Below are 25642 nucleotides of genomic sequence, written 5' to 3'. Positions count from 1 at the left end.
GGGAGCTCCTCCGGTGCCTCCTGTTCTGCTGAGTCATCTCCTTGCACTCAAAACTCATTGCTCTTCCTTTTTTTTTTTCTTTTAATCGTTGCCTTTCTGGTCAGAAGAAGTAGAATCCATATTTGGTTAGTTTTTGTTTTTTCTCTCCCGTGGGACCAGAATTGTCCGTTCTTAATGTTGAATGCTGTATTCGGGGTCATATTTTATTACATTCCTAGCCAACAAATTGATTCGGCGAGAATTAATCCTGTTTTTAAGTGGTTTGACGCTTGATCAATCTTATTAAAAATGAGGGTGTTGCCGTCTCCACTCAATCCCGATTCTTACCCGAGGGAAAAAGATTAACACCACACTCACTGTTTTTCAATAGATTTTAATATAAATATTCCTCCAAATGTCAAATGAGGAAATCCCTTTGAAAGGTTAGTCATTGTTAGGCACTTAAGGCAAAGTCACAAAGACAACAATTCCAAAGAGTTGTTAGACTTAGACGTAGTCTCGATATTTCTCTGACATTTTTCATTTTACGATCAGAAAAACTTTCATTTTAAAGCAAAAAATTGCACACATGACCCAGGCGGTGTGAATTGGATTCTCTGAAAAACACACAGATAAGTCCTGTTCGAGTGTGCTGAATCAGCTATGATTTATACTTAGTTCCTATTTATCAAGAATTTTTAAAAAGGTTAGGTGCACACGCTCGATAAGAAAAGTCACATTGTGTGCAAAAGTTGTTAGTACGGAACTATAAAATATAATACATACCGAAATGACGCGGCCTACTATCCTACAAAGCTAATAATTAAACAGATTGACTTTAATATGTGTATATATATATATATATATATATATATATACTAAGTAAAGTTTTTTTTTTATTTTATACAGCGATTTTATGTTTCTTTCAAGTTATTTCTGAAATATACATACACTTTCTTGAAGAAAATATCAGTTTTATAAATCATTATACATATATATATATATATATGTATGTATATATAAAAAGCCTTGGATACAAGAAGAGAGAGCGACGCAGCAACATTTCTTCCTTCACAGTTGATGAGTTGCACGACAGATTCATATTTAAAAAAACAAACAAAAAAAAACAAAAAACGATTAGAACGATGAGACGTGTTCACATAAAGGTCAGGGATCAACTGAAAAACAAAAACGCGTTTCTTCCGGCATTGTATCACATCAGGCACGTTACTAGATATAAGAAACATTTAAATGTAAGATTAAAATACAGTTTACCTGAAAGCAAACAAAGACGTGGGTATAAGCTTTTGGGAATAAGAGCCAGCGCTACTGGACGCGGCGGCAGTAGTAGCCCAGGACTTTGCACTTCTCGCACAGATGCTGCGGATGCTCTTTGCTCTGGTCCGACACATCCAGCCCGTCGGGTTTCTCCAGGGGACGCTGGAGGGAAAGGCACAGCGTCAGGCGTGAGTTTCAGCTTGAATATCACATCAGTTTATACTGTCTGTTTGTGGGGGGGTTTCCTCAACCGGTGGGTCCCGGTCCCAAAACGGGGCCGCCCCGAGCGAACGGGATGTGTATGTCCGCTTCATCAAAGCCAGGCGAAAGGAATGCACTGGTTTATTGTTCCTTTTTTTTTTTTTTTTTTTTTTTAATCGTGTCGAAGTAAAACTATATCTTGCGACTCCTTCATTTTCCCAATTATCGTCACCTTTTTCTTACTTGTTACTTCTCATTTCTTCGTTGGCTTTGGGGTTTTTTTTAACGGCACGGATCGCTGCACCACTCGTTTGATGAAATAAACGAAAGAATAACGGTTGAAATCCTAAATGACGTTTGGGTCGTGACTTAACGTACCAAAGCCGGCTTCACACCCAGTGCGTCGCTTGTCGTGTTCAGCGTGAAGCAGGATTAAGGAAATATGCACGGATCCTGAGTTTCTCACCTGAGAAACCACCGGTATGGACTAAGAGATGGACATTTTTATTCCAATATTTAAAAAGGAGAGGAGGTTACTATGAGCCAAAGAGGAAACATGAGGACGATCTCGTGCCTCCTCAGGCCAAATGAGAAGCAGCAAAATATAAATCAGTTTGTCGGGTTTTGTGTCGTGAAGCTTCTCCAGACACTTTTCCGCCGCACGAGCCGAGCGGGTGGTGGAACACTGTGCACCGTGCTGGGTGTTATTGTTTCATTGTTTATTGTTTCACTGTCTGTATGGCTCGTCCTCGGGTTACCTGCTTGTGAGGGTAAACGTTGATGTGGCATTTGATGCACTCCTGTCCCATGTTGGCCCAGGAGTTCCCACTCATCCACTTCCGTTTGCACTTTGGGCATTTGTATTCTCCGAAACACCTCTTCTTCCCTTGGTACGGAGTCAGGCCCTCTCCTTTGGGCCGAGCCTGAAAATACAGAAACGGGGGAAATGGTGAATGAACCGTGTGGACTCAACTGGCTGAGGGAGTCAAAAAAAAGATTGAAATATTTACAATTCGAAAATATCTTCTTATTCTGGTTATTCACGTTATTATTAATTATTCTGATGTAAAGCTGAACCAGATTACGCACGTAAATAAAATGAATGTAAAAAATATAAATTAATTAATTAATTGGTTTAAAATCAATTTTGATATATATAAATATAGAACAATTTGCACTCAAAAGGAACCCATTTACATACATGAAACTATAGCTGTAATGGGAAGGTTTTGGCACCCCTGGTCAAAACGCAATATACAATGACTATCTAAGACAACAGAAGCCAAGCCGTCTCTTCATAATAAAAAATAAAAAAACAAAGGGGAAGGGACCTGTGCAAAAGCTTGGGAACCCTTCTATATTAAAATAGATTATTACATTGATTGACTCATTAGTAAAGGTATTATTCATTTGTAAGATGCATTTTGAAAGTTCCACTGTAGACAATACCCAGCCCGTTGGGACTCAAGGGGGCTGTTGCAGCTTGTATTGTATCGCAGTGCATCGTATTGCATCGTATTGCATTGTATTGTATTGTGTTGTGTTTTACTCGTGTCCCAGGTCAAGTTTGTGGATTACTTCAAAATATAATAACCATAATAATAATATTGTTTATAGCCCCTTTCATACACAACATGCAACTCAAAGTGCTTTACATAAGAAGAAGGCCATCTATTAGAAAAAGTATGAGTTCATATTTGATATTTGTTTTATCATTGCAGGGTGGAAAACAGCAAATTTTCTCTGAAAACTTGGAATATTCCGGATTGGGAAACACTAAATGAATAATTGTGGAGTCAGGGGGATCATTTCCATAAATCTGCTTTAAAAAAAAAAAATAATAATAATAAGTGTGGAGTGATACTTTACCATTCCAACTACACTGTTAGGTATCTTGAAAACCTTCCCAAAGATAATGGCCAAAATTCCTGTGGTGTTTCACAGAGGCACGGCCAGATCAGAGCTGTGATTCTAAATGGAATTCATTCATGAGACATATTATATACAGTATATATACATACAGGAGATTTGAAAGTTTTTGTTAGTAGTGGACCCCCACCCCCACCCCCCGCCCCCCAGATGTGCTCCCTGGGGGCTCAAAAGGAGGCCCCGGGCCCTTGCAGGGACCAACGGCAGGGCAAATACCTCGGGCCCTCAGTCATCCCTCCCAGCTGACCCCCGCCCGCCAATCCGGGCACGGGGAGCGTGGTGGGGAGGAAATTAAACCCAGATGAACCCTGCAACTTGTGTAACAAGACGAAAAACCCTAAAGCCGTCGTAAAGGAATTGTCCTGACGAGAGCGCTTTGAATTAGAAGAAGCAGCCCGTCTGGAAAAGTAGGACGCGGAGCCCAGAACTCAACTGGCCGTAATAGTCGGAACGCACCGCGCACTGAAGATCTAAGCGACGTCTTAAATATCTGAAGTTCACTAATGAGTAAATCGCCTGTCGTCACCTTTTTTTTTCTTTTAAAGGGAACCAAATCCCACAGTTTTGGTGGATGCTCTGGCGAGGCGGCGCTCAGGGTTTGTATTGGCGGTGCGGCGTCACCGCGGGGCGCTGTGCATGGGGGAGGGGGAGTCGCCCTTCCCTCTCATGGCCACTTTTTTTTGGGGGGGGGGGGGCACACAGAGCATCTCCTTCCTGGAGGAGGAAGCAGGCTTTCACTTTGCAGAGCAAGCAAAACAAACCGAGCATGTCGTCTGCGAAGGCCACGCAGGGCACGGCACGCGGCAGAGTTTCCACTGGAGCACTCGCACTGAGCACTGATGAAAAAACTGAATTGAATTTAATCTAATCTAATATATTTTCCAGAAAAGAGACAGAAAGTGTGATGTAAATGAGAAAATTTAATATATATATATATTTTTTTATGAATTCATTTAAAAAAAGAAAAAAAAAAGGCATAAGGTTTCTAATTTTGCAGCCAGATAAAGATTTAATTTGAAAAATGATTTTTAATGCATGATATTTAAGCCTTTTAAGAGGGGGAAAAAACACACGCACACACACACACACACACAAATTTGTGTTAATGAAGATCTTTCACCGTGAGGAATAGAAAAGCTGCTTTATGGTGTCTTCATGGGTATTTTTTGTCTTTGCAACGTCACGTTGAACACTTTAAACTGGGCCTCAAATCAACGACTCTGTGTCTTAAATCAGAGAGAGAGAGAGAGAGAGAGCGAGAGAGAGACTCCCTCTGCCATCATCTGGAAACCATCAGGATAAACAATGGAGAACACCCCACCTCTCTCTCTGTCATTCCCTCCTTTGCAAATTCCCATCCTGCAGAACACGAGAAGACCACTCCCCCCCCCCCGTCCCCGTCCCCAGATCCCGTTGATTACTTCACACTAACAGGCCGCTCTCCCTCGCAAGGTTTGGGTTTTATTTGGGGCTGGACACCCACCCCCTCAGCACTGCCCCCAATCCCAGCTGTTTCCAGGGATGAAGACCAGATAACAGGCAACAAGCTGGACACCTCCAGGCTTGGGGAATGTCAGTCTTACACACTGACTTTTGTGAGCTGCATGTGTCCAGAGGGACGCCGGGGCGCAGGGGGGTGAAGTAATCTGGACAGGGAAACACATTGGCGTCCGTTTGAGATGCATTTCATTAGCGAAGACTGTCAAAGCGAAATAGATAGCATCCGTTCGGAAGCTGAAAAGCCGTTTCAAATGTCACCAAAAAATATCCATCTGTGGCTGCCTCCATGTTTTATATCAATACGGAAACTCCGTCCTTCTCTTTCTTTCTTTTTTTTTTTTCACGACACGACTCTGTGGAATATTCCGTTCCGATTGTCCATCCCGACACAATGGCGTTTCCTTATTTCCCAGAAAGTAAAAACGTCGAAAAACGAAAGTGTTTCCGCGAGGGGAAACAAGTGAAATAAATGACAACATGCTCTTCACTCACTATGTCGAGGGTGTAGTCCTCGCGCCTTCCATGACACTCTGTCAGGCACGCGCACACACAGACACACACACACACACACACACACACACACACACACACACACACACACACACACACACACACACACCGTCATCAGGGAGCGTGGAGCAGCGAGTGAGTGGACTTTACAGAACATGGCTTGTCGATCAAGGGGAAATGAACGATGATGCCGGCCCACGGAGCGCTCGCTGGGACCGCGGCCTCCAAAGTCTTGGCGGCGGAAGGCCTTGACGACTTGCGCAGCTGTACCCCGGCGTTGTGTTTCCCTTGGACCGAGAGTGACAGGGGCAGGTGGGCCGGCGAGCGCCCCAGAATTCCCTGCTTTATTCCAAAAGTAGCTCCTGAGCGAGATTCCAGAAGGGAAGGGAAGGGGGGGGGGGGGGGTTATCAAAAGAGAAAAGGCTTCTCCGAGCGCCGGCAGGTTCTGGTTCCCAGGGATCACTCATCGGGTGTTTCTTCTTTTTTTTTGGGATGGATTCCCCCGGGGGGGATCCCTTGGCGCTGGTGTTTTATGTCCCTATTTCATTAACCGTCCAGTTACCAACCGGTGCCGGAGGGTGTTCTTTGCATTGTTATCACGACACTCACTGCCAGATGGACGTACTCAAGTGTTTTTTTTTTTTTTTTCTTAACTTTTTTTTTAAATTTGAACACGGCAGCAGCATTTTCTCATAAACGGGCGTCGTTACGCATCCGTTAAAGAGAGCGTCATCCGCCCTTCATTAACCGGCCCGTTCCGCCCTCCTCAGCCAAATGAATCCGTCGGTTCTGCGCGGCGGCGGCCTTTTATTATTCCCTCTATTTCCTCCTCAGTGCGTCACAGAATTATGTAGGGGGGAAACGAAAATCACTCACAGTGAGGGACGAGTTTGACGACGCCACGCCTTGAAGCTCCAGTGGTGCTTCTCCAAGTCTACAGAAATGTTACTGACACTGTTGGAATGGGAATTTTAAAGGAAATTTGAAAGGGTTTTTTGTTTTTTTTGGGGGGGGGGAGCCAAAGTACGATCGTAAACTAGTTTGATTAGTCAGTCACAATGCGAAAACATGGGATGGAGGGTGTGACGGCACTCTGGGTCACAGACAGTTGGTCCTACTCGTCCGGATCCCGCTCTCCCTTTGTGCTTTGGTCCGAACGCGCCGTCCACCAAATATGTCAGAATCACAGAAGAAAACATTCTTTCGCCCTCTGTCCACAAGACTGTATGGCGAGCGTTGGAGCCCGAGCTGCCCCGCATTCCAGTGTTTCCTCTGTCCTGCTCGTCCTCCCGACCCTACGAGGATCCGGCCAAAAGCAACATAACCCCCTCACCCAGAGCAGATAAAAGATTTATCAGCGGCAACAATAAGAGGGCCCAGATTTCCCAGGCGGGCAATGAAGGTGTGCATTCCATTACGCGTACATTGTCCATTTCCATCGAGAAGATTAAGGTTGGAATCGTGGTTTACCGGCCGCAAGAGCCGGCTTCACACCGAATCCGAAAACGCATGCGACAGTCGGTTCCTCCCCCTTAGCCGCCGTCGGATGAACCGCGTCTGGGTTTCCTGTCGCAAAATATGAAGAGCGTGTTTTTTACAGTACAACAGGTAGTAGTTTGGTCGGCTGGACATTTCCCATTTTCCATGAATGAGAGTTCAAAACCTGCTTTATATGGTGTTTGCAAAGTGCGAAAAAAATAAATTAAAAAATGAGCACAATTCACTTATAAATAAAAAAGAGATTTATTGATGGTGGAGGGGAGGGTTTGAGGGGACCTATTATGATAATTTTTACACATGTTAATATAGGTCTTTCAGAGTGTTTTGTTCACAGTGATAACTTTGTCATTAGTTTACCTCATTATTTGACCCTTTGGCCACGTCTAATATGAACATCCCACTGAACATTATATATATATATATATATATATATATATATATATAGGTGTATGAATGACAGAAAATAAGGCAAAGCACAATAGGTCCTCTTTAATAACGTCATTATTACGTAGACGTGATGGATTCGGTGTAAAGCCGGCGTTAAGGTCAAACCTAAGCAATGCATGTATGTCAGTAAGTCTTATTTTTAATCGTGCATTCGATCACTCATCGGCACATCCATCCTTTCCCCACTCATCGCTCCATCTCCTTATCATCGTCCCTCCACTCAAACTTTATTAAACTCCAAATATCGCAGCGGATTCTCATTTCCTCTGCTATGTGTGTTCCCCAAAACATGCCAGAACACGCCTTGTCTTGTTTTGGGCCCAGGCCTCTCCGGGTAGGTGACCAATATGGCGCCCTTTCAAAAATAAATGAGGCCCCCGACGGGCAGCGCGGCCGCCGGGGGGCCCTCGCGCGCGGCCGGGGAGCCAGGGACAAGGATGAGTGCACGAGTGCGTCTGGGCCGGCGCAACAATACGGCCTGACTTCCCGACCTTCGGCTCCACGACCCCCCTTTTTCAGAGAAACAACATGGATTTAGCCGGAGCCCTTCCCACCGTGCCGTCACTGGCACTGGTGTGTTCCACTTCACGGTAACGCAGTTCAGCGGCTCCAACGGGCAGAGGGGCGGTCAGAGCAGGAGGAAACATAGGGTTTTATGTGGGGAAGGGGGGGAAGATGTTGTGATTTGCTAAATACAATGTGTAGGTTTTGTGAATAGAGCTTCAATATCGTCAGATTTTAAAGGCATCCTGTCCACTGTCCAGTACCAGTTTATTGTATCTATCTATCGATCTATCTATCTATCTATCTATCTATCTATCTATCTATCTGTCTGTCTGTCTGTCTATTATTTTTGTTTTTTCAAACACCTAAGCTATTTTTATACTAATTGTCTGTACAGAAATGCACCAATACTTGCCACGACAAATTCCTTGCATGTGAAAATGTACTTGCCGAAAAAAAAAATTGGCCTGTAATGTACAATGTATAGTGTTTAAGCCAACACTGATACGAGCACGCTATTATGAATGACCTTATCACACGACAAATAGCCTCGATGAAGACCAACAAGAACAAAAAGGAGTTTGTTCTTCAGTTTGTTCATTGAATTGCCACTAATAGTCCGAAATCCGGACAACAAACAACAGCATCTGAAATCGCCTCGCTACGACGCATTAAAGGCAAATAATGCAGAGCGCCGAGTAAATGTTCCCAGATTTGGCGCATTTTAAACCGGCGGCGCCTTTAAAGGGAATTGTAAATATCTGCAAGTAATCCCTTGGCATCTTCAAGGAACTCGACTCCGGAGAACAGGATCTTTATTAGCGCCTTGGACGTTGTGTGTAAACATTCTTTGCTTGGACGTGGGCCTCGTCGTTACGTGTACATTTTGTTGTTTTCACTGATATTAAAGTGGTAATCCATAACATTTTCTCCGTTGGGTGGATTACACTCTTTAAGTCCCAGAATTCCATATAAAACTGCAGCGTTTTTTTTTGTTGTTTTTGTTTTTTTTACTCAAACATCTGTGTTTATGCTTGTCTTCGCTCCAAGACGATCATATTCTTCTGATCTGAACCGGAGGTTAACGGTGATATATTCTCCGTCCGAGGGTGCTGTTCTTTTTCGTGACCGTTCACCCATATCGACACTTCACTGACGACAACTAACTACACCGCTGTGTAAAATTCACAGTGGCTGCCTTTCACTGTGTTGTGCCCAATCGTAGTATTGAAACAGCGTATATAGTAGCACCCCCATAACACAAATACATTGAATAGCCGTTTCTTATAAAGTGCCAGGTACATAATTAGAAGAAATATCAAATATGGGATTTTTTTTTTTCCCAAAATAATTTTACGGATTTGATGGGAATTTTTATGAATTACTTTGCTATGTTATGTAACCATGACCATATGAAGTTGTGTGTGTGTGACAACATATCTAAATCTGTGTAATCACATATCAGCACACAGTGTTAATTCCCGCAGACAGTCTGCACTGTGAACTATCTGAAGAGATAAACTGTACAGTCATTCATTCCTTCGACCGTCACAGGGTTTGCCTTATCTGGAACACGTACGAATCTGTGACGCCAAACTGACCACGTATTCTCTGACTCCCCAAAATAAACTATTGATCCCAGAGAGCTGCCCTTAAGCACACGTCTGGTCCAAACCCTTGTACAACCGGCCCTTGTACAAGATAATACATTTGGTTGAGACCAAAAACCTTTTCCTCTTCACTGTTAATTAGGAAACAGGGCATTCTGCAAAATATTTTTTCCAACAGGATTACCACTTTGAAACGGCACATGTACGCACGTACTAATGAACAGGATCCTACGGCTGTTTCTCCCGTGTTGCGCCATCAAAGACGCTAACTGGGAGTTATCAGGGCGTGCCCCCCCCCCCGCGGCACAGAGGCGACCGTGCGAGGCCACGTCCCGCGGTTCCTCTGTCTCCGCGGCCGATCCCCCCCCCCCACCCCCCCGCTGCAGCTCTACTCCAAACGAGAGGGTCACGTACGGAGGCCCGGGACGGACACTCTTTTTCCGCGGACCCTGTTCTCACTCGGGCCGTCCGCAGGCTTCCCCCTCCACGTCGAAACGGAACAGAACGAGCAAACCGGGCGATCGCGAAATGACGACAAAAAAATGCGGAAAAAAACGTAACCAGGACAGGCGTTGGGAAACAACCCAAACAAACGGAACGAAACCATGGCTTTGCTCCTGGCTACCTGGGCTGCGTCCAGCTCCCGACAAACATTCGATCCCGTCAGTCATTCGATCCATCCCCACCGCGTTGGGCGAGTGTCGGGCATTTCCTGGCGAAAGTGATCAATGGGCAGCTCCGGCTGTATATCAATTTGCGGCGATATCCCTCCCCCTCCTCCACCCCGTTTTAAAGCGGAGCTCTTGCCTGGTTTCACAGAAAAACCCATCATCTTTCATTAAGGCTCAGCGATCTCATCCACCATCTGTTGTCCATTACCAGCCTACAGCCGTACGGAGGATAACTCGGCTACGTGCGGAGAAAAGAGGGATTTTGGTCTTAAAATTGTCACAGCTAATGAGGATTGAAAGAACCAATAAATGAAGTGATGAACAAAGTCTTCCGACTGCGAGAGGGATGGAGGGCGCCGAAAATATTTATCGCCCGCGTGCACGACATGTTCGGGGAATCTCAACGTCTTTATTGCCCGGAAAATGTGTGGTTTTTTTGGTCACGACATTTTCATTTTATTTTCATGCCTCGCCGGGAATACCAATCGCGAAAAATCAGTAATAATCCTCTTCCACGAGGAACCATTACACCGAATAACACCAGATTTTGGTTGTGCCTGAACAATTCTACCAAAAAAAAAAAGCGAAGGGATTAGGTGAGGAACGTCTGAGATATTAGCCGATGAAGTTTTGATTTTGTGTCGCGATATCTAATCTGTCAGTTGACGCCACAGTGGCGAGGGACCTTGAAACTGAAAATATATTCGAGAGTCCCCGTGTATTTCTAAACATTTGGCGGCTGCAGGATTCGGCGGGGCCCCCCGCGCTGTGAACACCTTCCGTTATACCTTTATTGGTATTGTTATGTGCTGCACACGGCTCACCTGGGGGCAGTCCTTGATGTAGTGTCCTTTATTGAAGCAAAGGTGGCACAGGTAGTTGGGCGGCGGCCGCTTGCTGGCTTTGCGCGCGTGGGAGGACAGGGAGAGCTCGGAGAAGTGGTCCGTCAAGGAGCTGAGGCCCTCCGCAATATTGTTGAGGGACCCGTACGGCGAGGATCGCTCGTAGGGGTTTTTGTTCAGGGCCTGTGGCGCCCAAAAAACAAGACACACAATGAATGGTTAGATGTGAGTAAGTAGGGGTGTCGGTGCTGCCCTGAGGGAGACTGTCCCTCCGAGGGCGTCCCTCCATCGAACCCCGTCCCCCTCGTAGGCCACCGTCCGTTCCGTGTTCCGCTGCGTGCTGGGAGCAAATAACGTCCATTTGCTTTTCTGAACAAAACGCCATTGTCTCACGCGTTTTTCCCGGTTGGGAGGCACAATCGCCATCGTTGTCTTTGAGCGGGAGACGGGCTCTATGGTACCGTGGGAGAACGTGTTGGGGAGCCGGACCCACTGTGGAACCGGAAAAGTAACTTCATCACGTAAGTACCCTATCACTGCTCTTAAGTAAATCATTTCCAGCATCTGTACTCACTTCAGTATTTTCCGATTTCCGAGACTGTTTTGCTTTTACTCCGCGAAAGCAAAAATATCTGTACCTTCTATATGATTTATTTATTCTTTAGGAATAAATAAATCATATACCTCCTGAATAAAAAATAAATAAAAAAAAAGTAACAGGACCGTGTTAGAAATGTAGTCGAGTAGAAGGTACAGATACAAAAAACTTATCAGGATCAGAGCATGAGCACTCACCTACAGGGAAAAAGCTGCAGTAGTACTTATTTATTATTATTATTATTACAGAGTGTTCTATCATGGCACTGGATATGACAAGTACTTTTACTTTAAATACTTTAAGTACATTTAAAATCAACTACTTAAGTAGAAGTGGAAATGTGGTACTTTTAACTTTTACTGGTCAAGGTATTTTTTAGGTACTTTTACATAATTAAACTAGTTACATTACATTTCACTGCATATATGTATGAAAGTATGTATATGTATGTGACAAATAAAAAAAAAAAATCTTGAATCTAGATGAAAACTTCTTCCACAACTGTGAATTGATGTAAATTACATTTTTTTGTGCGAACATTTTAATATATAATAATTTTATGAGTCTGAGTCGTAGGTTTTTGGGGACTGATTCATAATATTTACATACAACTTTGAAACATTTTTGTGGAAAACCCTTTTCAGCTGCATAACACCCTGAACACATACAGGCACTAAACCAGACCACAAAAAAAAAAACATATTTGCAAAACCACTCTGGTGGAGGTATGCAGGTGAGGTCTGCAGAAATAGCATGGCACGAAACAAGTCATCTGATAATGATTAGGGGATAACATGAAAAAAATGCATAAATCATGTGCATAGTCTTCAGATGATAACTTTCCGATAAACAAATTCGTTGCAAATGGTGTTCTACCTCAGTCTTGAGTTGCAAGAAGCTGCTGAGACAGTTTGCGGAGGTCAGATCGGCTGCAGGGCGCTCACTCGGATCACTCTGGGACTCGGACCCGGGTCTGAAGGCGTCCAGGGAGCTGAACTGGGACTCCTGCAGGGACATGCACACCCAGTTCAGCAGCTGGTTGGGATACTGGTACACAGTTGCACCGGCGTCTATGGCGGACATCATCTTGGGTTTCTTTTTTTTTTTTTTGTTTCGTTTTGTTTTGTTTTTGGAGAAATGCGCCTCTCGGATCACCAAAAAGAAAAAGTCACCGAAAGACCCTTTGTGTCATCGCACGTCCTCTCCCGGTCCCGGCTTCCCACCCGAGGCGCGCTATGGGACCCTGGGGGTCCCGGGTCCTGGGCTGTGGGGCGGGGAGGACCGCAGGAGGACCATGACCGGGCAGACGGGCTGTGGCAGTCACAGATCTCAGACCCTCGGTCGGTGTGTGCGTGGTTGCGTGTGTGCGTGTGTACGTGTGTGTGTGTGTGTGTGGATGGGGACTACACATCTCATCGCACACTCTGCTGCCCCGGGCTGCGTCATGCCCGAATAGGAGGTCCAACCGGACCGTGGTAATGAAAAGGAGGAGGAAGTCAACTTAACGTCTCCATTATCTCGCCACGCGTTTGTCTGAGAAGGTCGCGTTTTTCAATAACGTTCAACAAAAACCATAGGATTGTGATCATAAACATGGCTTCACACTAGCACATCAAACACTAAATACATATCAAATGATAACGGAAAAATGAAAAAAATAAATAAATGAAAAGGGAGGCAAAGCTAAAAATTCAATCTTCAAGTCGTGGCAAAAAAAAAAAAAGATAAATCTGAAAATATGTGTCCGATAATTAGAGGCCAGTGAGGAACCACCAATGAACCGTTACTGCATTGCGGCCCCATGCAGAGCGTTGTGCTGTCACCTGGTGCCGAACACTCGCCATTACCGTTGGAGGTTGGATGGAAAAAACGATCAAAATGATTGGAAGATAAAAAAAAAAACAAAAAATAAAAAACAGAGATACGTTAAAACAAACAAATCGAAATGTGTTAATATTGTTAAATAACGTCACGTGTATCCCAATGGACCGGCACATTCAGTTAGATGTTGCAAGAAGGGACATGAAAATACTATATTATATCATTATTATTTATTATTATTTTATGTATAATCGTTTATTGTTGTGCTTTTGGTTTTGTCTTTTGGGTGTGGTCGTGGGTGGAGGTCCTTGAGCCAAAGGGGCCAAAGGTTGGACAACAGGACTGAGACCTGGCGGCTCCCCGCCCACTGGGAACCGCACACACGTTCGACATAGACGCCGCACTGGCCTCTGCACCGTGCGTCAACGGCGCCGCCATATTGGAACGGGCAAGACCGGGCCCGTAAAGCGGAAACATACAAGTAAACGGGGGAGCTGCGGTTTTTCTGGATTAAAAAAAACAAAAAACGCTATAACGTTTACATTCCTCAACCGGTTTCGACGAGTCGTTTTCACATTCGAGGGTTTATGATCTACGTGAAGTAGAACGAAAAAGAAAAAATATACATTCAACTTTTAATCCAGAAAAGTTCACTTGTATTCGCTGACGGGCCCGGTCTTCCCCGCTCCAACATGGCGGCAACGTCGACGCACCGCGGCTACGGGCCAGAGCCGTCCGTGCGTGTTGGTCTATGGCGGCCCCCCGCCCACCGGGCGACGCCTCTTCCTGGATCCAACATCCGCGTCGGACAAGTCGAGCAAAGTAAGTCGCGTCTTTTATCAAAAAGCCTCCGCAAAGCTTATATCACGTCCACGTACTAACCCGCGGCGAGGCGAGCGGCCCCGTGGAGCGCGATCGACGCGGTGAGAACGCGTCGCGTCGTGTTTCGAAACGATCGTCGCTTTTTCCGCTCGGGACGCGGAGCGGATTCGGACGCGGATCCGGGATTTAAAACCCAGTTGCGGTCGGGTGCGTGCGACCGGCATGGATAGGGTTTATTTGATTTTGCAGCCAAAACACTCGTCTCTTCGCGTGGATTTGGCTTCCGGGACAAAGTGTCCGGTTATGTAACGTCCAGGGCCGGCGTCACAACGGGGAGGCGGCGGCGGTGGGGCGGGGTGGGGGTGGGGGGTGTTGTCAGGGACCACGGAGCGAGGGACGGAGCGTGTTTTGCTGGTGTTGTGCGCTTCTTTCGCCGCCGTCCGGGGGCGTGGACCGAGCGCCCTCCAACCGTCCGCTTATTTATCTTATTTACACGCGTGTTTACACGTTGACTGGGATTAATAACACTAGTGAAGATTACATGGGATTTTTAAACTCTTAATACTTGCTAATCGTAAATAATAATAGTATTGATTTTAATGATAATAATAATTACCTCAGTGGATATGTTCACCTTTCTTTGGCTGACTTTTTAGAAATGTATATATATATATATATATATATATATATATATATATATATATATATATATATATATATATGTGTATGTATGTATGTATATGTATCCCGATAAAAAAATAAAGAAATGCAAATGTTGCAGAGTAAAAAGTATAGATAATTTTCTTTGAAATGTAACATTTTGTGGAGTCTCCCAAACTGAATCTACTTAAGTTACCGATACTTTAAAAATGTACTCAATTACAGCACTTTCCAAAAAAAATAAAAATAAATAAATAAAGAAATGACCCGGATCATCTAAATTAGTGCTTCTCAAATGGGGGGGCTCGTGCCCCTAGGGATACTTTGGGGGTACTGCAGGGGGTACTCCGAAGAAAAGTGGTAAAAAATATTGGTTATATATCATGTAAAAAAAAAAAACACATAAGACGCACATACAGTGCATCTTTTTTGTTAATTTTATTTTCTTCTCCCAATACCAGTGAAGGGGGTACACAGCTGAAAAAGATCATACTAAAAAACACTTCTAAAAAATGTTTGAGAGCCACTGATATAAATAACCAATGAAAAGCTGTTAAATCTTCTAAAATTGCCCATGAATTTCTCTTAAATTGAACATTAGTATGTTCCGAGATGTAGCGTGTTGGTCGAATAACTAAGAACTAGAATTTGACATTAGGGCCCTTTATTCCCTCCACATCATCTGAATACGTTTTTTGTTTTTGCCTTAATTAAACCATAATACCTTGTTTTTTAATAGGAAGGAAACCGTTGTGGATGTTGCAGCTTCTCGAAAATGAAACAATACATATATTGTGCATACTATAATACGCCCATGGTTTGGGATTTAGACTCATGCACATAATGGGGTCTGGGAAGTAGCTTTGGATTCTGCAGTAGCTATGCTGCATTGTCACCCTATAATAAAGGTCGCTCTAAATTGCAGTTATAATGTTCGCTGGTTGATACCTCTTAACCTATCCTGGAGGCGGTTGTTTAAGACGCTTAACCTTTTGGGATCTCCGACGGTCCGTGCATGAAGCGTCTTCAGATCTAAAATCTCAAGATCAGCATGTGAGAATCACCTTTTTACTTGAATGTCACACACATCAGTACTAGTTATGCTCCGTAAGCGTATTAACTGCGTATTGTTTTGCTCACCATATTGATTTAGTCACTCCAGCAAAAACAGCATTCCAGCATCAGGAAACTGGTAAATTCCTGCCGCTGACATCACGGAATCCATTATTTTCCATCACAGTAACAAAATAAATGATTCTAGCACTAGGTGTTGAAGATGAGCTACCCAGGATACCCTCCGTCCGGTGCCTACCCACCACAGACCGGGTGCTACCCGCCACAGCCGGGGGTATTTCCCCCCCAAGCGGGCGGCTACCCTGCAGCGGGGGGCGGCTACCCACCACAGGCCGGCGGATACCCAGGCTCGGCTGGGGGCTACCCGCCCCAAGCCGGGGGCTACCCTGGTAGCGCAGGGGGTTATCCTCCGGCGGCGGGGGGCTATCCACCCCAAGCCGGTGGCTACCCAGGCTCAGCTGGGGGCTACCCATCCCAGGCCGGAGGCTACCCACCCCAGGCCGGAGCAGGGGGCTACCCCTCCATGCAACAAGCAGGTGAGGTGTGAGCCTACATGTAGTGCTCTCATGTCTTATGATGAGAGCTCAGACATTGTTTCATCTTTATGGAGAATGTAAAGAAAATGATCATTAGGGGTGGGTTTTTTAATATTCATAAAATATAAACCCCTGTGCCTTAACTTCAATAAAGGTTCCTAAATTATCCTTTTTTCACTACTGTTATTTATATTGTAAACTGGAAATATTCAAGTCTAAAAGGTCATACTGTTTTTTAAACACAAGTGTATTTTTTTTTTTAAACGAAGACGATGACACATCTACACTGAGTGAGCAACAGTTTAGTTTTATTTTGTCACCCTGACAGGGCAGGGATTCGGTGCTTGGGTATCAAAATTTGGCATTGAATGGCACTGATTTTCACAAATAAACAATATCAATGCGGTTTGGTAGGAGCTGTAAACCTTAATAATGTGCATTGATATTCTTAAAAATAATCTCTTGAGCACAATCTCTGAGTGTAATCCCTCCCTGTGTGTGTCCTTTCACTGTGTCTTCGTCTCCAGGAGGAGGTTGGGGTGGAGCGCCCGCCGGCTATGGAATGGTACATTAAATGTCTTATCTCACCTTTTACCTCCCGCCGGCCAAGTAGCTCCTAACATATGGACCGAATTAAACCCAAATCTCTTTATTTCCTCAAATCACCTTATCTCGGTCCGCTACGCCGTGGCCTCGTTTGTTTCATAGGGAGTGTGTTGCCGTGGACTTAACATTTACAGCTGTCCTGTCTTTTCAGCCGGGAGGGGGCCAACAGGGATACTCAGGGGGCCCTGCCCCGGGGCAGCCCATGCCAAATTACCCGGGCGCCCCGGCAACTAACCCCTCCATGCCTGGATATGGAGGCATGCCGCCCACCAACCAACAGGCCCCTGCCATCTCTGTACGTAGCCAAAAATCTTGTTACATATATGTGTATATGACGTAATAAAATGCATTTTCATGGAAATTACAGATGAAAAGTTCAATTGTTTTTTGAGATTCGGATCCTGACTCAGCATTTTTTTTCAATTTTCCAACTCTTTTCTCCTCTGATCCAGTTGCTATAATTAATGCATCTGTGGATTATGACAATAATTGATTTATTTTTTATCATTTTAAATTTGCGAGTCGTGCATCGCCGATGTAAATGATGGGCTCGTCTCATAACTCATTAGATTAGTAATGTCTCCGTCCTGCATTATATTGATGGTGCGTTTTGTTGTCCAGAGGGGATACAGGGGCTCCATTAAGGACTTCCCCGGGGCCGATCCACTGAGGGATGTGGAGGTTCTTCGCAAAGCAATGAAGGGTTTCGGTGAGTTGACGCTGCTCATTTATTTATTTTTTAATACGGAAATTAAAGATTGCAAAATCTTAGCGCATTCGTCAGTTATAACGATGGCCTCAAACGTTGTCTTCTTTTTTTTTTTTTTTTTAAATCATTTGGATAAAATGATAAAATGTCCCTTCTACAGGCACTGACGAGTCGGCCATTATCGAGCTGCTGGGAAGTCGCAGCAGCAAGCAGAGGGTTCCGCTGGTAGCCGGCTATAAAACCACTTATGGAAAGGTGCGTTTTTTGGTCTCCGTGGACCTCCCAGGCCGGTGCCGATCACCAGCACCACCATGTGGGATCCATTTCCAGGGTGAACTCACTCTCACGGCCCTGTGTGTTTCCACCCCCCCCCCCCCCCTTCAACCCCCCGCAGGATTTAAACCATGACCTGAAGTCTGAGCTCACTGGAAACTTTGAGAAGCTGGTTCTGGCCATGCTGATGAAACCCACTCACTTTGATGCGTCTGAGCTGAGGGAGGCCATAAAGGTTGGTGGAGCCGCTTCGGGTTCTGTCTTTGCTTCATATGCGCTTATGCCGCGGGACTTGACCCGGGTTCCGGTTCCGGTTCCGGCGACTTGAGACTTGGGTCGTTGCTCGCAGCGGTAGAAATGAGCGTTTAAAAGTGATTTTGGCATCTGTCCGAGCCCGGCGTCATGTCTTGTTTGCTGTGAGTTATTTCTGTTTTTGCATGTCGTTGATGTCCCGTGCAGGGAGCGGGGACCGACGAGGCGTGTCTCATCGAGATCTTGTCTTCTCGCTCCAATGCGGAGATTCGTGAAATCAGTGCCATCTACAAATCTGGTGAGAAATCCCTTTTTTATTTATTTTTTATTTTTTTGTTTGAAAACACTGGCCTCTTTTACTTTAAAGTCTGAAAAAACGATCCCTTTAAAAATAAGAAATGACTTCAAAAGGCCAATTATCAGTGTCACGCGTTCAGTCTTAAATGTTATTTAAAGTGGTAATCCGTAAGATTATTTTGTTACAAAATCATATATTTGATACTTAACTTTGCTGGCGATTAATAAGAAACATCCGTTAGATGTATTTGTGCTGTGTTTGTGCTTCTCTTTATGCTGATTTTCCATTGTGGGCGGCGGGGTCCGCCTTTCTAAGTCTGTCGTTCGGAAGAAATTTTGAGGCAATGAAAGTGACCGTATCAGAAAAGCGTTGCCGTTTTTTGAGTGGAGCGCTGCGACTTGCCGTACAATCCACCCAAACGCGGGTGTTGTGGATTTTCCACTTTAATCACTGCGATCAAACCTATGAGAGGGAGATCGGTGTAAATCGAGTGGATTTCGGCGTTTCGAACCTTCAACATCCTCCCGCGCCTTTCCCCCAGAGTACGGAAAGAGCCTGGAGGACGCCATCGCCAACGACACCTCGGGACACTTCCGGAGACTCCTGGTCTCCCTCTGTCAGGTACCGCGCCTTTTATTTATTTATTTATTTATTTATTTACTTACTTATTTATTTATTTATTGTCCTCCAAAGCGTTCACGGCGGGGGGAAGCTCCAAACCCGTGTCTGGACGCTCCGCGTACTTCACCACATTCATCGCCTCCTTCCTCTTTTTGTAGGGAAACCGCGACGAGAGGGAAACTGTGGACGTCGCCATGGCCAAGCAGGATGCTCAGGTAGACGCCGGGTGAAAAGAACTTGCGTGTGGATTTATTTATTTATTTATTTTGCACATATTACCAATTTTATCATCCCCATATGCGTGTTTAGAAACTCTACGCTGCCGGGGAGAATAAAGTGGGAACTGACGAGTCCCAGTTCAACGCCATCCTGTGTGCGCGCAGCAAGCCGCACCTCAGAGCAGGTCAGTGTTTCAACCGAGTCCATTCCTCCTCCTCTTCCTCTTTGTCGCTTCAACGTGATCTGCACGGATGCCCTCGCTCATCTTTCTGCGCACGTAGGCGCCCGCCCCACTTCGGTGCCAAATTCACCGAAACCTTTCGATTGGGTCATTTAGGCGTTTTGCGCTTTTGTCCAAAGGGACTTATGAGTGATATCAAACCGACTGTATGGCACAGTCACAGCCGAACCTTCTCTCGGAATAAGTGGCGTTAGTAGAGTTGGATAATATTTTTAGTTTTTAGAGTAAAGGGGGGTAGAGGTGAGACGGGTCAGTTGGTGCAAGTGGTGCATTTGTTTCCATTTTTTGATCATTTTATGTCTCTAGACCTTGGTGTTAGGTGGTATTCCATCAGTCCGGGTGAATGATTACATATACGGGCAGGACATAGATTACGATGAATTATTAAAGAACAAGCTATTGTTCATATTACTATTAACTAGTAAAGAAAATAAATATTATTCATCAATTTATTTAGCAAATCGCCCGACTTTATCAGATCTAGGAATCGCCCATTGGGCCGTGGGATGTTGACAGGGCGGCCCGTGATAGGCCCCCGGGCCAGAGGTTTTCCGCCCTGGCCTTACTGTGACCCCTCTGTCCGTCAGTCTTCCACGAGTACCAGCAGATGTGCGGCAGAGACATCGAGAAGAGCATCTGCCGGGAGATGTCCGGGAACGTGGAGTCCGGCATGGTGGCTGTGGGTAGGTTCAGGGGGTTGAAACGTCTGATGGGTGCTGAGGGGCAGATGTCGGTTTATTCCATCAGGTACGTTCACAAACCGGGTGTGTTCTGGTGAGGTTTGGTGCATTCCACTACGGACCATCAGCATGGGGGGAAAAAAAGCTGCGCAGTCTGAAAAAATGCAGAATAATAGTCAAATAAAAATGGAATAAAAAGCAGTATAAAAATAATTGTCAAATATATCGGAGCCAAAAAATACAAAACCGTAGTCAGAAATACTGAATTCACAGAATGTCCAAAATGTGATACAATGCACAGGATAAATGATTGTTATGGTATAAATATGAATTATCACTATCTACTATAAGGATAATATTCGGATGAGGGTGTAAATAAATCACCTAAAAAATACAGTGTAAAACATTAGTGTAAAAATACAGAAATAATAAAATATATAAAGATATACAAAATGTGATTCTATGTCATAACAATAATTTATCTGTTAATATATCACATATATTTGTATATCTTTTATATCTGACTTTCTGTTTTGTATTTTCTGGCTATTTGTATATATTTGACAATTTACTTTTTCTTTTCTTATTTTTACTTTAAATTTTACCTTATTATTATTATAATTATTATTATTATTATTCTTTTTTTTTTTCGAACTGTTTTTATGCAGATGGTCTGTAGTGGAACGCACCAAACTTCACCACAACAGATTCCTAGTATATATATACGTAAATGTACCTGGCGGAATAATCTGATTGTGATGAAAGTGAATCATAACCTCTGCACATTTCACTGTTGGAAGTGACCTTTGATTCCAAGCAACAGATCAGAAATGTTTTATTGGGAAAAATAAAAGGGGGCAAAAAAAACATGCAGTGTTTTAAGGCTCTAATTACATTTCCCTTGGTGGTTTTTTTTCCCTAGTGAAATGCATCAAGGACACCCCTGCCTACTTTGCAGAAAGGCTCCACAAGGCCATGCAGGTGAAGTCATTATTTGTAAAAATAAAATAAATAAAAAAAGACTAAATATAAAATGTGAATGAATATGGAAGTATCCTCGCCCCCCACAGGGAGCCGGGACCATGGATAGGACCCTCATCCGCATCATGGTGTCCCGCTCCGAGGTCGACATGCTGGATGTCAGACAGGCGTACGTGAGGACCTACGGGAAGTCCCTGTACACTGCCATCTCAGTAAGTCGCCCCGGGACTGGAAAACCCCATAATTAAAGTTTCCTCTCCTCGACCGCCTTGACAAGATGGGGGGGGTCCATAAAGCACAGCATTGCATGATTAATCGCTTTTGTCTTTTTTTTCTTTTTAAATGTATTTAGGGCCGTGAGATATAGGCCACGCCCACACTAATGCGGATTCATTCAAAAACGCAGTTTTTGTGTGAAACATTTTTCAGTCCACACTCGTGTTTTCACGGCGTTTTTAAAAGGTTCGGCCGCCCCCGCATGGAAACGCCAAAAAAAAACCACTGCTTCCATGTCTCTAACACCAGGAAAGGAAAACCTGCGGCAGCGGCGGAACAGGCCCGCTGTGTTTACAAGCGCGGAGAAGTCCGTGTGATCGTAACACGGCGAACAACTTAAAGTTTAGGATTCTCCACACGTCCGAATGACTTTGTTAACCCCAGCAGGTAAATTCAGGCGCAGCAGCAGCAGCAGCAGCAGCGCAGTCAGCCATCATAATATTCATGCACCGTACTGTATGGGCTTTGGAGAGACTTTTAACGGAGACGCGGAGAACAAATTAAATGTAAACATGCAATTAAGCAAAACGGCACACATCACACGTAAACAAACCGGTCGTCGGCCGTTAAAAAACGAACCAAAAAAAAACAACATTTTACTGCAGTTAAATGAGAAATAAATATCGCAGTGTCGTATCGTAACGCCTGGTGTATTGCAAAACAAAGAATCGCGGCGCCACCGCATCGGGGACCCAAGCGCGGACGATAACAAGATCGCTGGTGATCCCCTCCCCTCGCCTTTAACCCATTTTTTTTTTTCTCTCTCTCTCTCTCTCTCTCCCCCTTTTCCCCTTTTCCCCTTTTCTCCTCCCTCGTCCTCAGGGCGACACCTCCGGTGACTACAAGAAGCTGCTGCTCAAGCTGTGCGGTGGAAGTGACTAGAGGAGGAGCGTCACGTGCCGCTCCGTTCGGGACGCTGTTTCTCAGTCCTGATCCTCGCTTGCATCCACTTCCATGTGTGCCGCCATGAACCCCCCCCTAGATAGTCACTAATTGAGACGTTTTTTCATTTGACTTCATTCCTTTTTTTTTTTTTTTTTTTTTAATAGTTACTCAAAAACTAACCTCTTTACTAATGCCTCACAATGGATGATGACGATGAGTTTGAGCGGATAACGTTTTGCCGTGGGTCCCCCCCCCCGGAGATCACATAAGTTCAGCCGTGGGATTGAAAGGTTGCAGATTTCTGATTTTTAATTTCTGATTCCGATAGGTCCGTCAGCCCGGGCTGTAGCTTCGGACTTGAGGTGGACTCTCCCGTCGAACGCCCACAAAAGCAAATCTGAAACTCAATTCTACCTCAGGTGTCACCTTTTAAAGGCATCACAGCGCATCTGAAAGGTGCAGGGTGCAACCTGAGAATAAAGAAGGTTTCTGCGATATTTCTGTGTTAAAGTCGAGAAGAACATTTTGACCTTCGCAATTATATTTGACGCACGTTTAGTTTTGTTGTTTGTTTTTTTTTGTTTTTTTGTTTTCTTTGTTTTCCTCTAAATGCCAACCACGCTAGGGTTTTCCACAGCCTCCTGCGGCCATGTGAGCTTTTTTCGTGAAGTGGCCCAGTGCCTAAAACCTCAGTTTGAATGATGCATGACTTGCGCTCCCGATCGTAGATTGGTTTCCAAACCATTTCCATCTTTTGAAGTGTCTGTATAGGCGTGGCTATGCAAAATTTGTACCTAAAATGAATTTCCCAGAGAAATTCTGCGCGTCGCTCCGTTCTTTTTTTTTTTTTTTTTTTTTTTGAAGGAAAATCCTTTTTATGAAGGAAAATTTCCTGAACACACGTTGCCTTTTTGCAGAACGCCAAACGCCCAAAGCCACTATAGAGCGTACTGTATTGTATGTGCCAATGTGTCCCGTGAGCTGCGAGTCGTTATTTTAAACGCTCCTCTGTGTCAACCCATTTCATCCGCAAAAAAACGAAATCTGTGTTTCAATATACCTTAAACGTAGTCGTGACATTTGTTTTTGTTTCGCAAGTAATGCCTTGATCGCGCTCTCATCACATAGCAGAGGACAGTAGAGGTCGCCTGTCTGGGTTTTACCACCAGTAGAGGGCGCTTGATCACGTCAATATAGATTTTGGTGAAAAAACGCACACACACACACATACACACACTATCTGCGTGTGTGTTTGTGTCTCTATACAGTATATACAATATATAAAATGCACAAACAATGTGCGGCAATTATGTTTTGTAACTGTCTGATCGTGCTTCTGATCGTTGATTTCAATTGTTGCCTTTGCCAGTTACTAACAATTGCATTTTGATGTGTCGATGTCTCCCAGCCGAAATTATCAAAAATAAAGATATTATAACACACAAGGAGGTTTCCATGCGAACTGGAGCGATTTGTTTGCATAAAACATTGAATACAGACCCTTTTATTTATATACCCTTTTTTGTTTTATTTTTTTTCTCTTCTTCTTCTTTCCGCCGCACAATTGGCTATTTGCATTTCAAAGCCAGTTCCCATTTTTTCCACCACCTTGGCCTATATTATGCACGGCGTGGGTGCAGGAAGAGCTCCCAAAAATAACAAAACAAACAAATAAATAAATAAATAGATAGATGCCGAGCCTTCTGCCTAAAAGGTGCAAGTAATATGGCTTACATAAGCGAGTGTCCTGCTCCCTAATCTTGGAGGGGGGAAAAAGTTGGAGTTTCCTTCCCAGTCGGCTGGCATGAACAGTGGAACGGCAGGGCGGCCTTTTCTGGAGGTTATAAATATAGTGTTCCGATGGAGGCAGCGCTGGAAACGGCTCTGGAAACCCTCCCTCTGAGTAAAAGCGCTGATATCGGAGCAAACCCGCACCACTGTACTGTATTGTACTTTTACCACAGTACTCTTTTTTTTTTTTTTTTTTTTTTAAGCAGTTTCGAAGTAAGCACTCCAACATGGATCGATATAGTACGGCCTGACAAAACGTATTCGGTTCGGTTTTCTGAATCGCAGGATTTCATTTTCGGGAGCCGACCTATTTAAAGCGTTTCTGTGTCTGTGCTCATGTAAATCGTTGACTCCAGCAGAGGTTGTGATGAGGGGAAAAACGACTCCGGTGAGAGTACACAAGTGGTTTAACGGAGAAAAAAAAAACACTCAAGCAATTACTTATGGAGTAACTCTTTACATCGAAGCGTGTATTTACATGAGCGCCGACAGAGAGAGGACTTAACTCGATTGAATCTGGAAAATAAACGGCGGAAGTTTCATTGCATTTCGTCCACCGGGATCCATGTTGAAATACTGACTGTGGAACGGTTGAAAAGCGGTAAAAGTGGAACACCGTGTCAGGACAAAAACTCGTAGGCCTATTGAATTTTAGTTTGTTTTTCTTTGTCAATAAAGTACCATTACAGGTGTGCACATACTGATGTGCCGCCATGAAAGCAGTTGTAGCCGTTTCCACCCCGATTCCGGCGGCGACGGCATTGTCCAAACTCTTCTTCCTGCGCCGAGTTGACCTTGACCTCACTCCCAGCCCCGCCGCTCTCCACTTTCGGCGCCCGGTGCATGCGGGGCCGCAGAATAAAAAGCGCACCAGCACCTCCCCCGGACCAAGAGGGAGGGGGGGGGGGATGAATATTTCATGCGGGGTGTTTGTGTGTTTTTCCTCTGCGGCGGCCGTGACCGCTCGCCGTGATACCTTCTGAGGAAATAAATACAGGTCGAAAGGGAAACCAGGGCCTTTCCGTTTCGGTTGTTGTTTTTTTGTTCTTTTTTAATAAAAAATAAATAAGAAATAAATCACAAGAGAGACAGACCAGAGCACTTTCCTCCAGCCCGAAAGACTCTTAATTATTAACGTGGATGGGGTATCAGGGTATAGGAGCTTTAAGTGTTTTTGTTTTTTCTTTCCCCAGCGCCCTTTCACCGACCCCCCCCCCCGCACTTCCACACACAGAGGAGCTCACTGTTTGTTACAGTCGTCTGGGATGTGCACACGGGACCTGTGCCGATCAATAATCAATAATGCCTCCCCCTCTCCTCCCCACCCC

The 25642-nt window shown here is 44.6% G+C and overlaps 2 protein-coding genes across 2 annotated transcripts; one reads left to right on the top strand and one right to left on the bottom strand.

Annotated features, from left to right (window-relative positions):
- Positions 1–409: 409 nt before the first annotated feature.
- On the bottom strand, positions 410–13500 carry LOC307245376 (zinc finger CCHC domain-containing protein 24-like). The gene is made up of 4 exons (XM_080020931.1): positions 12446–13500; positions 10954–11154; positions 2217–2381; positions 410–1419 (listed from the first exon to the last, which is right to left on the bottom strand). Exons 1-4 carry the CDS (start codon positions 12653–12655, stop codon positions 1306–1308), a joined length of 690 nt encoding a protein of 229 aa, XP_079877057.1. The 5' UTR covers positions 12656–13500; the 3' UTR covers positions 410–1305.
- Positions 13501–13805: 305 nt separating this feature from the next.
- Positions 13806–23968, top strand: anxa11b (annexin A11b). The gene is made up of 15 exons (XM_080020930.1): positions 13806–14212; positions 16134–16482; positions 17010–17047; positions 17240–17383; positions 17710–17797; positions 17958–18052; positions 18192–18305; positions 18530–18620; positions 19162–19241; positions 19400–19456; positions 19551–19644; positions 20289–20384; positions 21304–21362; positions 21452–21574; positions 22461–23968. Exons 2-15 carry the CDS (start codon positions 16149–16151, stop codon positions 22518–22520), a joined length of 1473 nt encoding a protein of 490 aa, XP_079877056.1. The 5' UTR covers positions 13806–14212; positions 16134–16148; the 3' UTR covers positions 22521–23968.
- Positions 23969–25642: the final 1674 nt, after the last annotated feature.

The sequence above is a fragment of the Zeus faber genome (genome assembly GCF_960531495.2).
Source record: "Zeus faber genome assembly, chromosome: 20".
In the NCBI taxonomy this organism is placed as follows: domain Eukaryota; kingdom Metazoa; phylum Chordata; class Actinopteri; order Zeiformes; family Zeidae; genus Zeus; species Zeus faber.
This window is presented reverse-complemented; position numbering and strand designations above follow the sequence as displayed.

What these genes read in the sequence shown, in the direction of transcription:
- LOC307245376 (XM_080020931.1), bottom strand. Translation starts at nt 12,655, where the DNA reads ATGATGTCCGCCATAGACGCCGGTGCAACTGTGTACCAGTATCCCAAC. An exon ending in ACATCAAGGACTGCCCCCAG is followed by an intron (nt 2,382 to 10,953) that starts GTGAGCCGTGTG and finishes CTGTATTTTCAG; the next exon opens with GCTCGGCCCAAAGGAGAGGG. An exon ending in ACGTTTACCCTCACAAGCAG is followed by an intron (nt 1,420 to 2,216) that starts GTAACCCGAGGA and finishes CTTTCCCTCCAG; the next exon opens with CGTCCCCTGGAGAAACCCGA.
- anxa11b (XM_080020930.1), top strand. Translation starts at nt 16,149, where the DNA reads ATGAGCTACCCAGGATACCCTCCGTCCGGTGCCTACCCACCACAGACC. An exon ending in CCCCTCCATGCAACAAGCAG is followed by an intron (nt 16,483 to 17,009) that starts GTGAGGTGTGAG and finishes CTTCGTCTCCAG; the next exon opens with GAGGAGGTTGGGGTGGAGCG. An exon ending in CAAAGCAATGAAGGGTTTCG is followed by an intron (nt 17,798 to 17,957) that starts GTGAGTTGACGC and finishes TCCCTTCTACAG; the next exon opens with GCACTGACGAGTCGGCCATT.